General features: G+C 43.4%; 2 protein-coding genes across 2 annotated transcripts in view; one reads left to right on the top strand and one right to left on the bottom strand.

The window, feature by feature from the left end:
- LOC105459271 overlaps positions 1 to 13,113 on the top strand; it is a 20,660-nt gene extending 7,547 nt beyond the window's left edge. The window contains exons 2-5 of the mRNA XM_011705163.1: positions 7,727 to 7,846; positions 10,300 to 12,285; positions 12,485 to 12,683; positions 12,952 to 13,113. Coding sequence (XP_011703465.1) covers positions 7,729 to 7,846; positions 10,300 to 12,285; positions 12,485 to 12,683; positions 12,952 to 13,000 — 2,352 coding nt within the window. The 5' untranslated portion in view covers positions 7,727 to 7,728 and the 3' untranslated portion in view covers positions 13,001 to 13,113. The remainder of the gene's footprint in view (positions 1 to 7,726; positions 7,847 to 10,299; positions 12,286 to 12,484; positions 12,684 to 12,951) is intronic.
- Positions 13,084 to 19,001, bottom strand: part of LOC105459272 — a 28,031-nt gene continuing 22,113 nt past the window's right edge. The window contains exons 4-7 of the mRNA XM_011705164.1: positions 15,918 to 17,817; positions 15,088 to 15,680; positions 13,694 to 13,814; positions 13,084 to 13,567 (exon numbers count right to left, since the gene is read on the bottom strand). Coding sequence (XP_011703466.1) covers positions 13,531 to 13,567; positions 13,694 to 13,814; positions 15,088 to 15,680; positions 15,918 to 17,817 — 2,651 coding nt within the window. The 3' untranslated portion in view covers positions 13,084 to 13,530. The remainder of the gene's footprint in view (positions 13,568 to 13,693; positions 13,815 to 15,087; positions 15,681 to 15,917; positions 17,818 to 19,001) is intronic.

Genomic DNA, 19,001 nt, shown 5'->3' with positions numbered 1-19,001 from the left:
TATAATACGCGCCGCGTGCGCGCGTGTGTCGCGTGTCTTATTTATATGAGCGCGCGTGCGTGTGCGTGCGCGTATGGCGTATCTAGCCCGTACGCGCGCACCTATACACCATCACGCCGCGGCCACTCCGAATGCACGCGAATAAGCGGCGCGGCGCGGCCGGCCGCGGCCGCGGCGCGCATCGGCCCGATAGCGTACACGCTCGAACACACACAGGCGGGCCGAGCAATGCCGAGGGCATAGTTACACGGCTATTCCGGCGAGGAATGCTCGGCATGTCGCTCTCGTCAAATGACCAGAAAATAAAAGGACTACCTCGCCCGCGGCCTTGATAGAACGCGCCTAGAGTGGACACGAGGCTCTTCTCTCTTTCTCTTTCTTTTCATCTCTCTTTTCTCTCTCTCTCTCTCTCTCTCTCTCTCTTTCTCCGGCCGGTTACCCGCGAGTTACCCGCGAGATACCATTCAAAAGTCATCTCAGGAGATTAACTTGATGTCTGACGATCACTGGAAGTGGCCTGTGTCGCGAATCCACGTTGAGAATCGTGCAGGACTTGTCCTGTATTTTGTCTTATATCTACGCGATATACCGCGGAGTATAATCTCAAGTTAATCCTTGGTGCAAGAAAATGAAATATGTATTTCGCTTCGGCTAGGTAACACGTGGCACTGAATGTTTCCTTCCATTTCACACAGAACGTCATTCATCATCATGCAAAAATAATTAGTACTTTTCAGGGAATGTTTCGCATTGTAATAAAGTTTAAAAATTAAAGCTTACAACATATATATACCGCATAATATTATAAATCGTACACAAAGTCCACAGAAGACGAGAAAGATTTGCAAACAAAATACTGTTGTGTTAATTATGGAAAAGGAATTCTTGTTAACGAATTGGCCACAGCTTATAAATTATATGGTTGTGCATTAGCGCATCGAATATACTTGAGGACGCTTACTCGATGTCGAGTGCCAATTCTCAAAAATGTATTGTTAATAATAAAACACGCCGTTTAATTCGCGAGGTGACGTTTACTTTTTATTCCGCTATAAAACATTCATTAAGGAATCCTCGTCGTAAAAATCCGCGTTGTCGTCGGCCAAACTGAGCCATCAAGGTAACATTATGCCGAACCGGTCCCCGAACATTTTTTATCGCTATCTGATTCCCTAAATTACGGGTATAGACCTCTGTACACACGCGCTTCTTAATGCATCGTCTCGACTCGAGTCCCACGAGCATTCCTTCGCCAAATACTATCGCCGATACACGCCGCGACGTTTATACGTCGTACACGATCGCGTGTATAATTTATAGCATTAATTGCGCACATTAGAAAAATTTCTCGATAAAAAGCGAAGATAAAGCCTTTGCGGGCACTCGGCAAGAACGCTCGAGATCAAAAAACTCGGATCACATCTGCAAACAGATAAGCAAAGAAACGTACAAGTACAACAGATAAGCGACGAGTCTCGAGATAGCGCAAGACTTGGGATGCAGAGAGATCTTGGAGAGATTTGAGACCATACTCGAAAGGGATATGAACGAAAAGTTTATAGTTACGTGACGGATTTTTGTATTTTCTCGTAAAGATTTTGGTGCATATCAGAGAGAAAAGCGACAAAGATGGATCGTTTTGAGAGAGAAGTCGGCCTGAAAGCGATCATATCCGAAAATCCATTCGTGCTCCGGAGAGTCGCGCGGATAAGCCGCATCGTTCCGTCCGCGGGTATAATGGGATGCGGAGCCCAGAATCCCCCGGGTGCACGATAACAATACCTAGGAAGCGGAGCGGGTTACGACTCGGTAGCCACGCGGCGGAGAATGTTTTTACGAGCATCCGGGGCACGTCACGCTTTACGTACGCGCGTCACACTTTGCCTCAAATTGCATTCACCATAGTGCGACGTGCGCGTCGATTCCCGTCGAATGATGAATTCTCTGTCGGATAAATCCACGAGCGTCCGTCCTTGTTTTGACGTCTTCGTGTTTTAATGCTCAATCCAACCGTTAAAGATGATTGACAACTAACCGGTATTTTTCTCTTTCTAATCCTATCTCTATATATAATTTTAGCAGAGCCGGAAGATTTATAAAGATATTAAGATCGTTATCTACATTTTGAGGAATAGGATATGTATGTAAATATTTTTTTTCGTATTCTGATAGATAGTCGATATTTAAATAGACTTATCGACAGAAACCTGTACATTTAAAATGAAGCTGTGAATTTAAAGTAAAGAAAAAAAATGTAGCTTTTATCTTTTATACCTTTTGAATTTATTTTTACAATAAAGAGCGATTAATATAGATACTTATAATTTGTGAAAAAAAATGTTATAAGTTTCTTGATTAGTAATTTTTATTTTCTCCAAAATGAAGCGTCGCATTCAAAATTTTAATCTACGTTTTTAATACTTATTTATTTTGCATAGAACTAATTTTTTCTCGGTTATACTAGCAATAATTGACTTGCATGTATTCAATATATTGGCGATCGAACAATATTTTTGACATGAAACGTCAAAGTTGACTAAAAATTCACCTGTCGTCTGAATATAATTTTGCATTTACCACTTCACACCTTCGTGCGCCTAATTGCGCAATTACTGTAAAAGTACAAGTTTTTTAAGGCGAAACGCAGCCGAACCGCAGGCGTTTTGTTTTTGCCGTTTATTGCGAGACGTGCTCGACAGTATTTTGCAACTGAATTACTTGTATAATTAGAAAGGAAACTGGCAGCTGCAAGTGCAACTCAAATTCGCATTGTTGGAGTTACGACTTCCAATAAAGGACACAATTCAATCCGATCGAGAAAGAGATACGCAACGAGTAAAATAACAATCGAACGCAGAAACGTTAAAATTGTTTTATGAAACTTTATAGAAACCGTATATGAAAAGAAGTTGCACAAAATCCGTTCCACAGAACTCGATACTAAAATGCGCATTGTGTTCGGCATCACTCATTTTCTGACCACTATATATTTCTCGATTCAAGTCGTGAAATCGGCATAGCTCGAGAAGTATATTTGAGTACCGTGTACACGGTCACGTATTAAATAGTCGCAAAAATCTCTCTCGCGCGAAATCTCTCTTTCTCCTTTCTCGGACGAGAAACAGTCAAATATAAATGTGCAATACAAACGAAAAGTCACGAAAAGCCTTCGCTGATAAATTGAGCCTCGAGACATCATTAAGAGTATTGATCTCTCTACTACGCATTGGATTACGATGTCAAGAGCGAGAAATAATATGGATCTCGAGCGAGGAGCAGCGGGTGCAGCGCGCGACGACGATAACAACCGCGTCTCGCCGCGCCGCCGAAGATTTACAATCCGGGGCTACAACGGCGGAGCTAGACCTGCCAGCGGAGTAAAGTCCGGGCAGCCGCCGCGCCGCCGGCAGCAGCCGCGGCCGGAGGAACGGATCGGCAGCCACGAAAGTGGAACGATAAATCTATGCTGGAATAACTGGACGCTTATAGCTCCCGCATTCTTCGAGCGTTTAACAACCGCGACTTTTCTGCAACATTTATCACAATGCGCGCCGCAATAGATCTACGTGTATATACACTCTCGGTCGGTCGGCCGGCGAATTTAATTGCATTTGACGTAAAATTCTGTTTTTTGAAAAGAAATCGTAAAATAAGAAAATAAACAAAACGGCGTAAAATTGCCAGGTGACGAATTGCGTAACGAAAAATTAGACTGCGTCGAATCGATTTCTCAAGCAAATATAGGTGCACAGGTAGTTGCCAATGTGCATTCTATAAATGAATATAAATAAATGTATCGCAGATACACACGATGCAATTATAAACGTCACGATAGGTAGATCCGCGCCAGCGCGATTCCGAAGTGCGATCTTATCGCGTCTCGCTCTTGATCGCGAACTTAATTAAGTCTGACCGCGCGCCGCGATTGCGCGCGTGGGCTGGATCCACGAAAAGTGAAAAGGCGGCGAGGCGTAGCCTCCGGAAAGGAGCTAAGAAGGTGATGGCACACATATTTTGCATCGGAGAAAGTCGTACGCATACCCTCCCCACCCCTAATTTTTCTTCCTCCTCCTTCCCGAGGAGCTGTCCTCGTAAGTCAGCGGTTACGCACACTTACGCAGACACGTATAATGATTACCGTGCATTAACATCTTGCATAACGCGCCGCGATTTAATTAAATGTACGAGGTATCGTATAGGTCCCGTCTGTCGTTCAGGCTCTCGTGCAATGAAAGATTGTTTCCTTCATTGCGTTCGTACAGTCTTTAACTTTCTTATAACAGCTAAATACCACAGCATAAAATTATAATAATACATACAGATGCATATCCCTCATAATTATGATATTATTCCGCGTAATTATATACATAATAATTATTGTTATTATAATTATGAAAAGATATTAATCCAACTTTCTCTTTCCCAATTTTTACAATGAAAATTGCAAGCGTATTTTTCTTGGTTTTAAGATCCTATTTTAATTAAAACTTGTATTATAATTTAACATGTAAAATAATTAATATGTTGTAGAAACGTTGAGAAAGAAAAGACAACTCGTGCGGTTGTGCGGCAATTATTGGATTGATCGTGTATATTTCAAGTATGTACGAAACGACAACTTAAGACCGATTGTTTTCCGCTTTACCTTTCGGCTGTCAGGTCGATCACTTCCTTCCGGCGTGATTACAACCTGTTTACCTGTTTACGTGTACATTATAGTAGTACACCATCTATCATTCTCCCATCACGTGTCTGTCTTATTATATTTGTTACTACAATGTTAAAATTAAATTATTGTAATATTATAATAAAATACGTATAAATTTCATCGATAACTTTATATCGAATATTTTCAAGTTCAAAAGCTATTCCGTTTTATAAAACATATAGTATGGTAACTCGTAACGGTAAAATTACAGTACATTTATTGGTCAATGCGCAGCTGGTATTTTTCTGGATGCCAATCGATTCGATCTGTGCTTGTGCACCAGATAGGATATTGCGCGAAGCGGAAATAAAATTGTGAAATGTATAATCGAAAAGATATCTAGAATCGCGCGACTTAACATTGTTCAGTTGTATGCGATTAGATAAAGCTTTATATTAGTTGTAAAATATAATGCAAGTTTTAACACAGTTACTTATATAGGAATATTTCCTTTCAATTGCGCCAATTCTCTGTCTTCAATTTAATCTTGCCTCTATGTATACATCAATATTTTTTGAGTTATAAGAACAAATAGAAAAAAATAAAAAGCTGGTTGTAAACTACTTTTTCAAATTGCTAATATGTATAATGAAGCTATATAGATATTTCTTAAACATTTTTTAATAAACTTAATATCTTTAAAACTTATAAATTAATATTTATTTTATTTAAATGAAAAGTTTAAAAATACGATAGGAGAATACGGCATATTCAATTTTCGAGAAGAAAAAATTATTTCAAGATTGGTCAAAAAATTATGAGAAAAAGGATTGAATACGAAATGCCGTGCATAAGATTAATCGGTAAAAATGCATATTCTTTATCGTTGCACCGATTCGACATAAATTTGCACTTATTATACAAAGATTTTTGAATGTTTCATATACGCAAATAGACAAGCACTTTCCAATTGCATTCGTTATCGGTATTCTTGTCTATGTATGTAAATAATTTCATCGGACATATGCATTCCGTTATTCTTAAATTAACTTGGTTCGGCAATAAGTGTTACGCCAGTTACGCACTTACAGTATTTGCAATTATATGTTATTCGTCGATTAGTAAGAAAAATATTACAGTTTCTATGCGGGTCAGCCGAACGGTATTGCCTCTGGCGAATATTCTGTCCAACGTATGTGTTTATTGGAGAAAAGGTGAACGGGATTACCGTTCGGCTGTCAGCAACGGTATCAACGGATTAATTTCTTTATCGCGCTCTAACTGCAAATAATAAAACGAAATTACAAAATACCGCTTCTCTCAAAATCAATTTGATTCGCAATTAATGACAATCAACTTGAATATTTCAGCACAATAATTGCATTTATTGTAACTATATACGAGATGATAGGTGTACACGGCAGTGATACGCAGCGTATAGCATTTAACATAAGATACATGTAAAATCCTTTGAAGCGAACTTCTAAGAATCTTTCTTCAACTGTGTACGCGTGCAGTTGGCATGGAATGCGCTCGGCAATTCCGGTCGCCGACATTCCTGGAAGGTAGAAAGATCCATAAACTCGAAAAAATTTGCACGAACGCCGTTCGTGCCGGGAGACTTGAATAAACGCCCCTGGAGAACGCAAAATATATCGTCATCGTCTTTCGCGAGAATAAAAATTTATTGCCGCGCGAATATAAAGAAAATAATAAAGACCAAGAAGGAGAGCCGAATCTAACTTGTATCTCTTCTCTTCTTTTCTTATCGTCCGATGTGCATAAGATTTTCTTTCCTTCCTTCCGCGAAAGGACGGCGAATGATTGAAAATCTTCAAGGTAAGATATGCGTATCATATAGTGCCGCCGGCATGAAAAGTTGTGTGCTAGACGACGTAGATGATGCGGCCTCCTTGTCTTGGAAGTACCGTTGCGAGAAGCGACGGTGATGCTGGATACTCACGTACCACTTCGTTCGAACGCACAGGCATAAATCTGGCATCAATATTGAATGTCATATGTACAGTAGATAAAGAAAAGTATTCACATTTTGCATTCTCTTGTAATAATAATAATTAAATAAAAAATAATGTAATGATTTTTGAAATAACGCAATTATGTTTTGTAATAATATTACGCAAGAATTGCAAAATACTTTATTAAGATAAAAGTAATATATGTTAATAAAATCTGCTTTGCAATATTCTTCTTTCCGATAAAAATAATTTCAAACAAGGTGTGGAGCATGATGTATATTTTATTTCTCTTTTGCGATTATTTAATATCCGACATTTAAAATTTTAGATTAAATATAGAATTATTTATTTTTTAATCGTATTATAGACACGCTATTCTACGATTCGCGAATTTTATCGACAGATTTTTTAAATTTAAGTTAAAGTACCTATATTCCCTTTCAGCAAATTTTCGAGAAAGATTTTATCACGAATTTTCTATTTCTGACATTGTTTATTAACATTATCTCTGTAATTAAATCTCACAATCAGATTAAAATTTTATTAGTTTATCTGGAATTAAATGAGAAACATGGTTTCACTATCTGTTAAATTTATCAGCATTTCTTTCATTTCACGTAGGTACATCAACAGAATCATCATGCGCAATTTTCTCGATCTCGTTATTAGATCGTATCGAAAACAAGTGGAATAACGAAGTGAAAAGAGATAGCCTGGATTTCAGCGGCGATTGTCGCCATCGACATCCAGTAAAGTCCATTCACTTCCCAAGCTTTACCGTTTCACTTTTATGCAGTTAATCTTCGCTGCGCACCGCGATACATCGTTTGAAATCTTGATAAATGAGGATAGCTTTCTGATTACTGGAATGTCAGAATAACAAATGTAAGGAATATCCCTTTCCAAGCCTAACGTTAATATACAGCTAGATTCTCTGACGAGTTCAGCAGGTGATTCGTTTATTCTTAAAAATTGAAGTTTAACTGTAGAAACTTTTGCTTGACGAACGCTGAAAGAATTTTACAAGCACGCCGCTGAAATATTCAACGGAATGCTTTCACGTACAAAAATCACGCTCTGACTACTTTCCAATTTGTTACAGACATGCGTTGGTTTCGCGGCCACGCCGAGGCACCGAGACTCCTGCGCCTAAGTCCCCTACGAGCCGACGAAGACGTCAACGAAACGTCCTACCATTTCCGTGCGAGGTCTCGTTGCAGAGGTAAGAGTCGCCTGAAATGGCGGCGCGATCATCATCTATGTCGTCTATAGAAAAGAGCAAAGTACGCTCGGCGACAGCCGTCGCGTTGATCCCCCCCGTTTATCCCCCGTCGCGTCGTCCGAGAGAGAGAATTGGCCTAATTCTTGCAAAAATGCCGTATCGTCTTGCGCGCCGCGCCGCGCAAGGTACACCCGTCTTTTACGTGCCGCCCCGCCGTGTGTACGCGAGAAGGAGAACCTGAATCGGGATTCCATCCTGAATGCAGGGATTACGATCCTCGACGTTCCGTCCAGGCGCCGAGTTGCCGAGTGACTGGCTGGAAAGGCGAGAATAGAAGCAAATTGACACATACGCCGGCGAATGCGCGTTAATATAAAGGATCATTGTCGAGGACGCGCAACCCGTATGCCCATGCGTGACCGTGGTACACGTCCTGTAGGACCGCGCGCACGCAATTGAACGGCGACAGTGACCGCAATGACAATCCGCGATCCATTGTCCGGCTAATTATAGCGATCGCTAATTGATACGGTAGTCGGAAAGCGAGCCCACGAGACCTTAATTAAAAAATTCCACCTTCTGGTGACGATATACCTTCTGCATGATACATACTTAGTCTGTTGTGACACATATCACTGTAAGAAACACAATAGATGTAACAGCAAGCTTTTTAAGCCGTAATAAAGGGACTAATCGCAATCGAATGTGAAGAGAATAATCGATTACGATTGGTCAATTTCTCACGGCTTATAAGGCTTACTATACACTTATTGTGTTTCGGAGGAGGAATCAAGTTGTCCTACCTTCATTTCTTTACTTTTAAAAAAGTTGAACGTGATGTTGAAGTTTCGTATTCTATTGAAATGCAAAAATTGACAACCTCCTTTCTATCGTGTGACATATTAAAGATCTAGAAAGTATTACTCTCTTTCTCACGTTCATAAAAGTACGAGATAACAGGCGGTTAGCAAGGCGCGCATAACGATATAATTATTTAACCGCATAATTATGAAACATTTCACATTAGGAAACACAATTCCACTTCTGAGAACTTTTATGTGAGGTAAAATGGTCGCGCGCGGTTACGACGTCAGGCACTGACTTTAAAGAAAACGATAAAGTGTTACTCGAGTGTCCGATCTATTTTTACAGTATCCGGTTTACGCATTCCGCACGATAACGTACACACGAAATTACTCACTTCGCCAGCTGTTTTCGACTTTACTCGGACGTCGCAGATATGAAGACAAATCGGGCCTTATTTGTTGAGGGCCCTGCTTACTTCTAACTTGTTATAAGGCTGGCCGAGCGAATGATTTGACGGTTTGCCGTGCGCGATGACGAACTAATTTAAAATGAGTAAATCCCGCACGCTCACCTTGAAGACCGAAGAGTCTAGTCGCGATAGCGACTCTCGTTACTGGCTGCATTATCTCGATTGCTGTCAGGACCTTGTTTCGTAAAGCTACAGCTTGTAGTACTAAAGAATAAATTAGTATCAACGTAGCTTTCAACGCATATTTTACAATGACACGCGAGTCCGTATTCTTACATTCACGCATCGATTAGTATTAAAAGACTTGCAGCTCTTTATCAAGGACGGTCGCATTCGAACTCCCCACAATGGAAAAAAAAACATGATTAACGATTTTATACTTCCATTAATTATTATTAATTGCAAAAAGTTGGTTTCATCTTCTTTTAAATAAACTCTTACCAGGTCTTTTTGAAATTAAAAAATACATGTTAATGCCTACGATATAATTATTTTGATTAGTAAATGTTTTATTAATATTGTATAATGTGATATAATTTGAGGGGAGGGGTTTCACTTTTATCTAATGAATACGAAAAATCGTTAGCTTAATATATTGTATAAAAGATTGTTATATTGTCATTTACTTGAATTAGAATCTGTTTTGTAGCTATTTATAGTATCTTCAAGCTTGTCTGAATAATATTCTATAATAGTACAAACAAATTGCTCATAGGCGCATCCTGTTTTACGCATATCCCGTACAAGACGTCATGCTTCACGGAACTCGGCACCCGCAGATTTGTCAGTTCTGTCAGTATCGTCGCGGCTGGCAGTGGAAGTGGTCACTTTCGATTTAGAAGTCATTGAGTTCGGGTCTCACTTGTGTTCTTATTCGCAAACAGACCGGCAAAAATGAGAATATACAATCTACTATGTTCGATTATCCATCTAAGACCTTGTACGGTGCTCCATTTACAGAGTATATTATTCTTATGTATCTTAATGAAGTATATAAAGATATTATAATTTAAAAAATACATACGGAGTACATAAAAGTTATAAATCTATTTTAGAGTAACGGAGAAGCGATTATATATCTCGTTACAAAAAATAAACACATATCATTTTCTAGCTTTATATATATTTGTACCGCCTGCTGCGCATCTTTATTAATACTTTCATTCTTATCTCGCAGACATATCACCAGTGCGATGGGCCCGGAGAAAATCATCGAGTTCCGAATCCGAGAGAAACTGCTACAACGTGCAGACCTCCCAAGTGACAACCGAGCGGACTGCCAACAAGAAGGACAAGAAGAGGATCCAGGAAGAGCGGCGGAAAGTGTGCGAGAAGCGGAATCCGCTGCTGGACCGCGTGAAGAGCACCAGACTGAGCTTCTTCAAGGATCGCGATTCCGACGAGGGCGAGAACGATGGTGACGACGAGGAAGCGGGACGCGTCCAGTTCCGTTCGATGTGCGAGCTGAGGCACCGCGGTCTGACCAGGAGCGAGTTCCGACGCTCGGTCTGCGAGTCCGACCTGAAGGACATCACGGAGGAGGGGAACGGTCACACGAAGAGGAAGAGACGCGCCAAGTCGCAGAGCAGGTTGTCGTACAAAAAGCAGCAGGAAGAGCGGTTCTCCTTCTTGGGCTTCCGCACCTCGACACCTCGGAAGCAGCCCGAGTGCCGCGGGCCGAAGGAGGGGGATCCAGTCCAGGAGGACGCGATGCCTCACGACTACCGATGGGAGAGGACCGCCGATCGGGGCTTCCTCGAGGAGGACCGTGGCGCCGATCGATCCGTCGGTCAGGTGACGGTGGTCGACACGGGGGCCGTCCCTGCTGGAGGCCACGCCGGCGAGATTTTCAAGAAGGACACCACGGCGTTCGACACCATCACGCCGTCCAGCTGCCTGGCGGCGAAATTCCGCGCGATGCAGGACAGGTACCTCAAGAGCTCGACCAACAGGCTGATCGCGAAGATCTACAGGAAGGACTGCAAGGACCGGGAGAGGCGGAGGCTGCGTAGCTTCTCTTACGGCACGTTGCCGGGTCTCGAGGAGCTACGAACGAATCCGCTGTACGAGGATCAGGATCAGGACGACAACGACTCCGGGATTCTGGACAACGACTCCGCCACCAGCTCCCTCCTGGACGACAGGTGTAGCAGCGGCGCTTCCGGGCCGCTGAACAACAGCAGCCAAAACGACTCCTGTCTGGGATCGCCGCCTCAGCTCCCGCCCAGAAGACCCTTCTCGACCGCCACGGACGTCGACGGAACCGCGCGACTCTTCGCGAGTTTGGACGTGTACTACGACAAGGCCAAGGATTCCGGGATGAGCCTTCTTACCGAGGAGTACTCGAGCGTTTGTCAAGCCGCGAACGGTACGTTGATAGATCGTCAAGCGGCTCGAGCCGCCGTCGCCGCCGTCGCCGCGGAGAACAATACGGATCGGGAGAGAGAGGATGGAACCGTGGACGAGGAGGGTTCCAAACGAAAGCAACGCAGTTCCGGTTTGCAGGTGGTGAGGAGTAGAGCCTACACCACGGAGACGATGGTCGTGAAGCTTCCCAAGGAGACGGCCGATCAGTGTCTCGGTATCTTCATCGCGAAAACCGCGGAGTCGTGTCCGGGTTACTTGGTGGCTCACGTGGTGCCGAACGGACTGGCCGATAAGGAGGGCACTCTGAGGATCGGCGACGAGATTCTGATCGTCAACGGGAAGCGATTACGTGGCCTGAGTATGGCGGAGGCTAGGAAGATCCTGGGCAGCGGCAGCGGTCCCGGTGACATCGACATCGTCGTCTCGCGATACTCGGGCGTCGATCAGCAAGCGAAGAAGTTGAAGGAGAGCAGCGTGGACTACGAGAACGTTAGCATGGAGGACGGCCACGGAGTGATCGTCGAAAGTTCACCCGGATCGCATCACTTCAGGAAGCGTCAGACCAGGTGTCACCGAGACAAGAAAGACGAGTCGAATAGATCGATCTCGTCCGAGAAGTTCGCGACGAACATGGACAGCGGATTCACGCAGAGTGTCTCGAAGTTCTGTACGCTTCCCAGAAGGCCGAGGAACACGGTGTCTACGTTCCTTACGGTGCTTTTCGAAAAGGGCGCCGGAAAGAAGTCCCTAGGATTCACCATAGTTGGCGGAAGAGACAGCCCGAAAGGAAGCATCGGTAATTACGAATGTATTTTCGCTGTATACTTTTTTCAATTACGTGGATTATCTCATATTATGCGTGTAAATTAAAATATTTTAGCCTTATTGTTCTCGTATTATTTATAAGTTTTAATAATTTCCTAATTAGCTTTAGATTATAATAAATTTTATATTCTTTTTCTATACTTATTTCTATATTCTTTAATTTGTCGCAGGTATCTTCATAAAGTCGGTACTGCCTACCGGACAGGCCGCCGAAGATGGCCGTTTGCGCGCAGGGGACGAAATTTTGGCTGTGAACGGCCAAGTTTGCCACGACTTGACGCATCGTGAAGCCGTACAGCTCTTTCGCAATATTAAAAGTGGGCCGATTGCCTTGCACCTGTGTAGACGCGTGAAAAATCGCGAATCACAGTAAGCGATTCTTAAATATAACGTTTAATCAAATAATTGAATTAGTACCGCCGTCCTTTTAAGCGGATTTATTTAAATAAAATATTGTAGTGACGCATGTTTAAATATTTAAGATAACATTTATAATCAATGTTGAGTTAAACCAAATTAAACTAAACTAAAATAGCTATCAGAGACTAATAAAAAATAAGAATTATTTATTTATATATGGCTTATATTTGCATTTATTCGAATTTATTTTATGCCGTTTTTCGCTTTTCTGTTTCAGAATATTGAAAGCCAAGTCGTGCGCAGATCTTTTGTTAATAGACACGTGAGAGCGATGACTGAAAGGGAGGCGGGTAGCATGGCAAATTATGTAAAATACGAATCATGTATATACTGTACATTTTCAGAATTCGCTAGAAATAAAACAGTTATTTAATAACAATTATTTTTAATTAATAATAATCTGGATACGGTACCCCGTTCGGTACCCGCGAAGAACATTCTCTTTATTATTGTCCTTTATTATGATTAAAAAATGCATAGTAGGTAATGGATTTTACGATGTCATAACGTTATTCGTATAAAATCTTATTTTTAGACGTGGTACTTAATAATAGTTATAATACCACAATACGCGAATAGTCTATTAATAATAAGAAAACTATTCTACCAGGCAGTTGCGAGATATGCCGCGCGAAATAAATTATGCAAGAGAAAAACGTCAGAGAAGTCATAGATTTCTTTTGATAGACTAGAATTCTAAAACGTCGTTTTTTTTCTCCATGTGATTGATGATAGTGGATTAGACCTAAATCTAAAGAGCACTTCCGGTGGGCAGTTTCTTCTTCGTTCATACTGTTTAGTACGGCGTACTTTTTACAGTACTTTTAGGATATCTGCAACAATTATTAATTTCCATTAATCACGTCAGGTTTTCAATATTTCATTAATATAATGATATATAATTAATATAATACAATACTTGCACCTCCTTATAGATAAATGTTTGCAAATTTTCTTACCTGTGTCTTCTTGTAATCTCTAATTCGACCGTGCCCTCCCTCACCGTCTTAAACAACTCGATGACTTCCTGGTGCGTGCGGCCCTTCAAAATCTGTCCGTTTAGGCTCGTGATTTCGTCGCCTGAAAGTCGAGAAAATATACCTCTTCGAATATCTTCGATTTCTTCGAGACTGCAGTTGTTAATTTCGATAATAATTAAAGAGGAATGGAGAAAAATACTTTCGCATCTCCGCTCGAAGTTATCGGGGGATCGCCCTCTCTCAGAAAAGCATTCTGATAATATCAATAAAGTTTAACGACCAAAAAGTAACCCTCGAGGCTGCCAATGACCCCGTGACGGAGGACGTTCTTGCGGGACGCTATCTCCTGGCGCGCTTATGCAAGCCGATCGGCCTACCAGCCCGTTACTCAAGTATGCGGTAAGGAACGGCGGGCAACGAGGAAACCGCGACGCAGGCGTAAAAAGCGGTGGGCTCGGTTGAAATTCGAGACATGAGAACGCGAAACGCGTCTAACGACCTTCCTGGTTATCGGCACGTCAACTTCTCGCGAATACCTGACCGTCGGCACCGATGAACGACTTCTCTCTGCCCTTTCTTGATATCCGTCAACGGCGATAACTCACGATGGATTGTGAAAAAGTACACCGAATATTTAAAAAAAAAGAAAAAAGAAAGAATCCGAAGAGAAACGATTCGCATATATGAAATCGTCTCGTACATGAAGCATCCTAATAATGCGATAAAGATATCAGGAAGCGAGGCATTAATACCGGCGCTGTCAATGACACGAGGTATCTTCCGATGAAAGGAAGCGAAGCTGGCGAAAGAAGAAATGGGGAGGGGAGGGGGGGGGGAAGAAAAAGAAAAAGGAAAGAAAAGGACCAGAAGAAAAACGGTGGAACATGCCGCGACTGTTTAGATATGCACGCGGCGTTAGCTGTCGGATTAAAGATTCGACAGCTGTCTGGCGGGATCCTCGGCGTCGTCGTGAATACACGAGGCCGCGTTGTCCGTCGAACGTGCGTTCGACGCGTCGTCATGCGCCTTCCCTTATCCCCGCGATTGATAGCTCTCGAGCGGAAAGTATTTGCGGCACGTCGACGTGTGAAACGAAGCGCGTGATATTACGCCGTATTCGAGCCGCGCCATCAAAGTGACAAGACTCCGACGTCCGGCTAATTACAAAGTAGATAGCCCGTGTAACAAATATTGTACAACGGTTTAATTGCCATTAATCTGATTTTTCTTCATCGAGATTATAACGCGGAGCGACGAACGATAAAACGTATCTGGCGTATTAATTAAACGCTACGATCTCGCGTATACGGTTATTATATACGGTGTGTGGAAATGGCTTCTTTTTTTCTTTTTTTATTTTTAATGGAGTCTACCTTGAAACAGCGATCTGGAAATGTCGGCCTGCCCGCCGGCGAAGACCCTCCTCACGAAGATCCCCATGTCACCCCGCGGGCTGTCTCTGCCACCTACAACGCTGAAGCCCAAACTTGGTTTGCCGTAGCCCTTCTCGAACTTGGCCACGTGTCGCGACAGATAGTGCTGCGACTCCGTCGTAACGGGCTCCGCGCTGCTGCCGCGGGTGTCCTTTTGATTTTCGGACGAGCAGGAGAGCGGCAGGAAGTCGGGCCTCTTTCTCGACTGAAGTGCCTCCGCGTCACCGTCGGCCGTCGTCGTCGTCGTCGTTTTCTTCTTCTTCTTCTTCTCGGCCGATGAAGAAACGTGATTCGCTTCGGTGTCGATCAACGACAGATTCTTCGCGTTTTCCAGGTACTCGTACTCGCCGGGCACGGCTGGCGGCGGATTCTCGTATACTTGCGGCACCGTCTCCTCGTATGCCGTCGTTAATCGTACCGTGTTACCGGTAAAAGATCTCAGAAACTCTTGCACTTCCTCAAGGGTTTCCAGCGTTTTTAGCTCCTTGCCTTCGACTTCGACAATCTCATCGCCCAATCTCAGTCTGCCGTCTCTGCAATCGAAATAATAATTTATTTTGGACAAAATTAAAATCTAAAAATACTTAAATAAAATCTTAAAAATAAAATCTATTCGAAAAAACTGGGACTAATTATTTAAAAATAAGTAAAATCTTAAAAATAATATTTGGTCCTGGAAAAAACCAGGACTAATTATTTAAAATAAAAATCAGATAATTCAAAAAAAAAGAAAAATTAAATTGGAAATATCTACGATGAATTTTTCTCACCTGTGAGCGATGCCGTCGCTTTCGAGTTGTACGACGATGTATTGCAAATCTCCTAGTCTCTGTTGCGCCAATCGAATCCCCAGGCTCTCTTTGGGATCTCTCTTGTGCAACTGTATCGAGCAACATCGCCGCACCCTCGTTAACGGCTGAATGATATCGCTCAAAAATCTCGTTTTATCCTGCTGCAACCTCATGCGATGAGGCGAGACGTCCAGCGTCTTCGACGTGTCAGACAGGATATTCAATCTGTCGTCGCAGCTTGGAAGCGGAGTGTCCTCCAGCCGCGACACGGCTTCCTCCTCGAAGGACGTACCGTGAATACTGGGCAGCATCCGTCCGGATCCGCTCCGGTGCCACCTGAGACCGTCTATCCCCTCGAGATTCATCCGGGAAATCGCGTCCGGCCTCGCGTGCTCGTCCGCGTTCTCGGAATTCTGCCTGATCCTGCCGGCGTTCTGGGCGTTTTCCTGATCCTGGCACTCGCTCGGCGTCGAGCTCCTTATGGGTTTATCCGCCTCCGAGTCCACGACGCTGCTGGTGTCCGAGCTACATTTCAGCCCCTCGTTCTCCAAGGCCGCCACGAATTCACCTCGCGGCCCGTCGCTGTCGTAACCGGACTCGTTCGAGCTAACGTAGTGAGACGACAGTCTCTGCTCGCAGCTCGACACCGAGTTCCGTCGGTTGCTTCTGATAGCGGTCATCATGTCGAGATCGACATTGCAATTCTCCGTCATCCCGGTCTCGATTCTGCCGACTGCGAAGTCCGCCTTGTCGCGCGCCGTATCCTCGCTGTGTCGAAATTCGTTGTTCTCACGAAAGGACAGCGGACTTCCGTCGAACAGGTAGCAGCCGGCGATGCCGTCCCGCTGAAGACCGGCTTCGATTCGCTCGAGGCGGCTGGCGTTCAGGCTGTATCTGTCCGCTTCGTATCTGATGGCGTTCCTCTGAAACTCGGCATAGGAGGTTCGGCCCAGTCGCGAGACGTTCTCCTGATTTCTCGCGACGTCGAGACCGCAGCCGGCGTTTCCGATCTTCGTTCTCTTCCGTCCTAGGGTCGTGGTGTTGATGTAAGAGTCCTCGATCTGCAGGGTCGGAAAGTGCTCCTCCGACACAGTCTTGAAGAGCCTCTCGTCCTTGGGGACCAGTGATCCGTGACGTTCTTCCGGTAACACGGACAGCTTCGATCGCAGGAAGGCGTACGGGAAGTTGGATTTCTTCGCCTCCTTCAGGTCGCAGCTACTGCTCTTCCTCATGAACGACTCGTTTTTCGTCTTCTCGAGGTCGCAGGTGCTGAAGCTCACCGAAGGACTGCCCAGCGAATACGTGGAGGCGGAAGGATCGCCTCGCGCGCGAGCCTCGAAGATCCTTTGATCGTTGCCTCGATGCCCCGCCAGATTGTCGCAGGACACCGTCTTGTCCTTTCGGGCGGCTACTTGCAGGTCTATGCCTTCCGAGGGATCGTCTCCCTTCACGTAAGTCGGGCTGTTGTTCAATTGACTGGTGCTGCAGCTCCTGAACAGGCTCTCCTTGTCCGGCATCATCGTGGTTCTCTCCTCGATATTCTGAGACTTCCTATTGGTTTTAGTCGAGTTGAGCATGCCGGTGGAACCCATCCGGATGAAAAACGATTTGAAGGGAGACGGGGATCGCTGACAAGCTGCCGGTAACTTCCTGTTCGTCCTCTCGTCCAAGTGTATCTTGCTTAATTGATGGACGTCAATGTTATTGTTGCTGATACTAGTATTGTTATTGTTTATATTATTATTATTGACGCTGTGTTCGTTGTGTTCGACACCGTCGGATCTTTCCGTAATGGAGCAGATAGTCTCGCGAGATCTAGTCCTCCGAAACGAATCGATCTTCTTGCCCATCCTACGACCCCAAATTCCTAGTCCCAGCACTACAGAACGAAATAACATCAATATGATTATTGACGATTTAATTGTAATGGTAAATATATTATTTTAAAAGAGATACATCTATTATAAATATAATAATTTATAAGTGAACAGACGGTAGCCTGTATGCTTTATCCTTTAAGAATTTCCATACACCTTCAAATCAACAAAGTTATTTAGTGTAATATGCTAATAATATAATGCTATCACTTAAATTGCAGCGAAGGCAAAATTATTATTTAATATGTTTAATTATCCGATAACGAGCTGAAATCGTTTCTCGCATTTCGATTCTCAATAGGAAGGTAAAAGACGGAAGGTAGAAGGGAGTAAGACATTGAAATGGCAGCGTGCCATCCCGCAGAACGTAGGACGAAAAAGCTCGTGATGCCCACACCCGCGTGCGACATATGGTGGTTGTCGAGAACCGCGGCAGCTATCCGCCGCCGCCATATACGAGAAACTCGCGGCAGCGGTTCCGCGTAGTTTGGGACTACTTTTTCGAGGTGTCACCCCGGCTAACGGGCCCGCGACACCGACACACTCGGTTCTACATAACGAGAACCGATTAAAAGGCTGCTCGAGTATCGGGCACACGTGTTTTGCGATCGCGCGTATACGGAACGATGCGCGCGTGCAAAAGGCGATTTATATCGCGTCCTGTGTCGTAACAGCCTTATTTGTCGCCGATCACCCGTGTGCCCCCGTAATCAAAAGTATCACGTATTTAGAATATCTCAGCTCAGGTATATTTTTACTCGCTATCGCGCGAGTTGCAGGTGCGTCGTTGCGCATGTGAAAAAAAGAATGTCACGGGAAGGCAGGTATAATTATAAGATAGACCATCCTTTTTCTGTTTTTTCTGTTATTATAATAACTGTACGAGTAACCGCTATTTTATTTTGCATCAATAGCATATTTTTAGAAAATCTTGCAATTTACACGATAAATAAAAAACATCTATAAAATTTTACAAATAAAATACATTATACAATTAATCATTCGACGAAATCAAGACTCTGTGACTCACATAAAGCTTTACAGTGCTCGTTTTTACTACGTCAAGATTTATCAAGTTAAATTATATTAATTTAAAAATGTGTTATGGAAACTGAAAATAAGAAATGATATGCCAACAGAAATAAAAGAATTAAAGCAATATTGTCTATCAATTGGCTCCGTATTC

The sequence above is a fragment of the Wasmannia auropunctata genome, unplaced genomic scaffold (genome assembly GCF_000956235.1).
Source record: "Wasmannia auropunctata unplaced genomic scaffold, wasmannia.A_1.0 LD334199.1, whole genome shotgun sequence".
In the NCBI taxonomy this organism is placed as follows: domain Eukaryota; kingdom Metazoa; phylum Arthropoda; class Insecta; order Hymenoptera; family Formicidae; genus Wasmannia; species Wasmannia auropunctata.
Note: the sequence above shows the minus strand (reverse complement) of the source record. Positions and strands in the feature narration are given on the sequence as shown.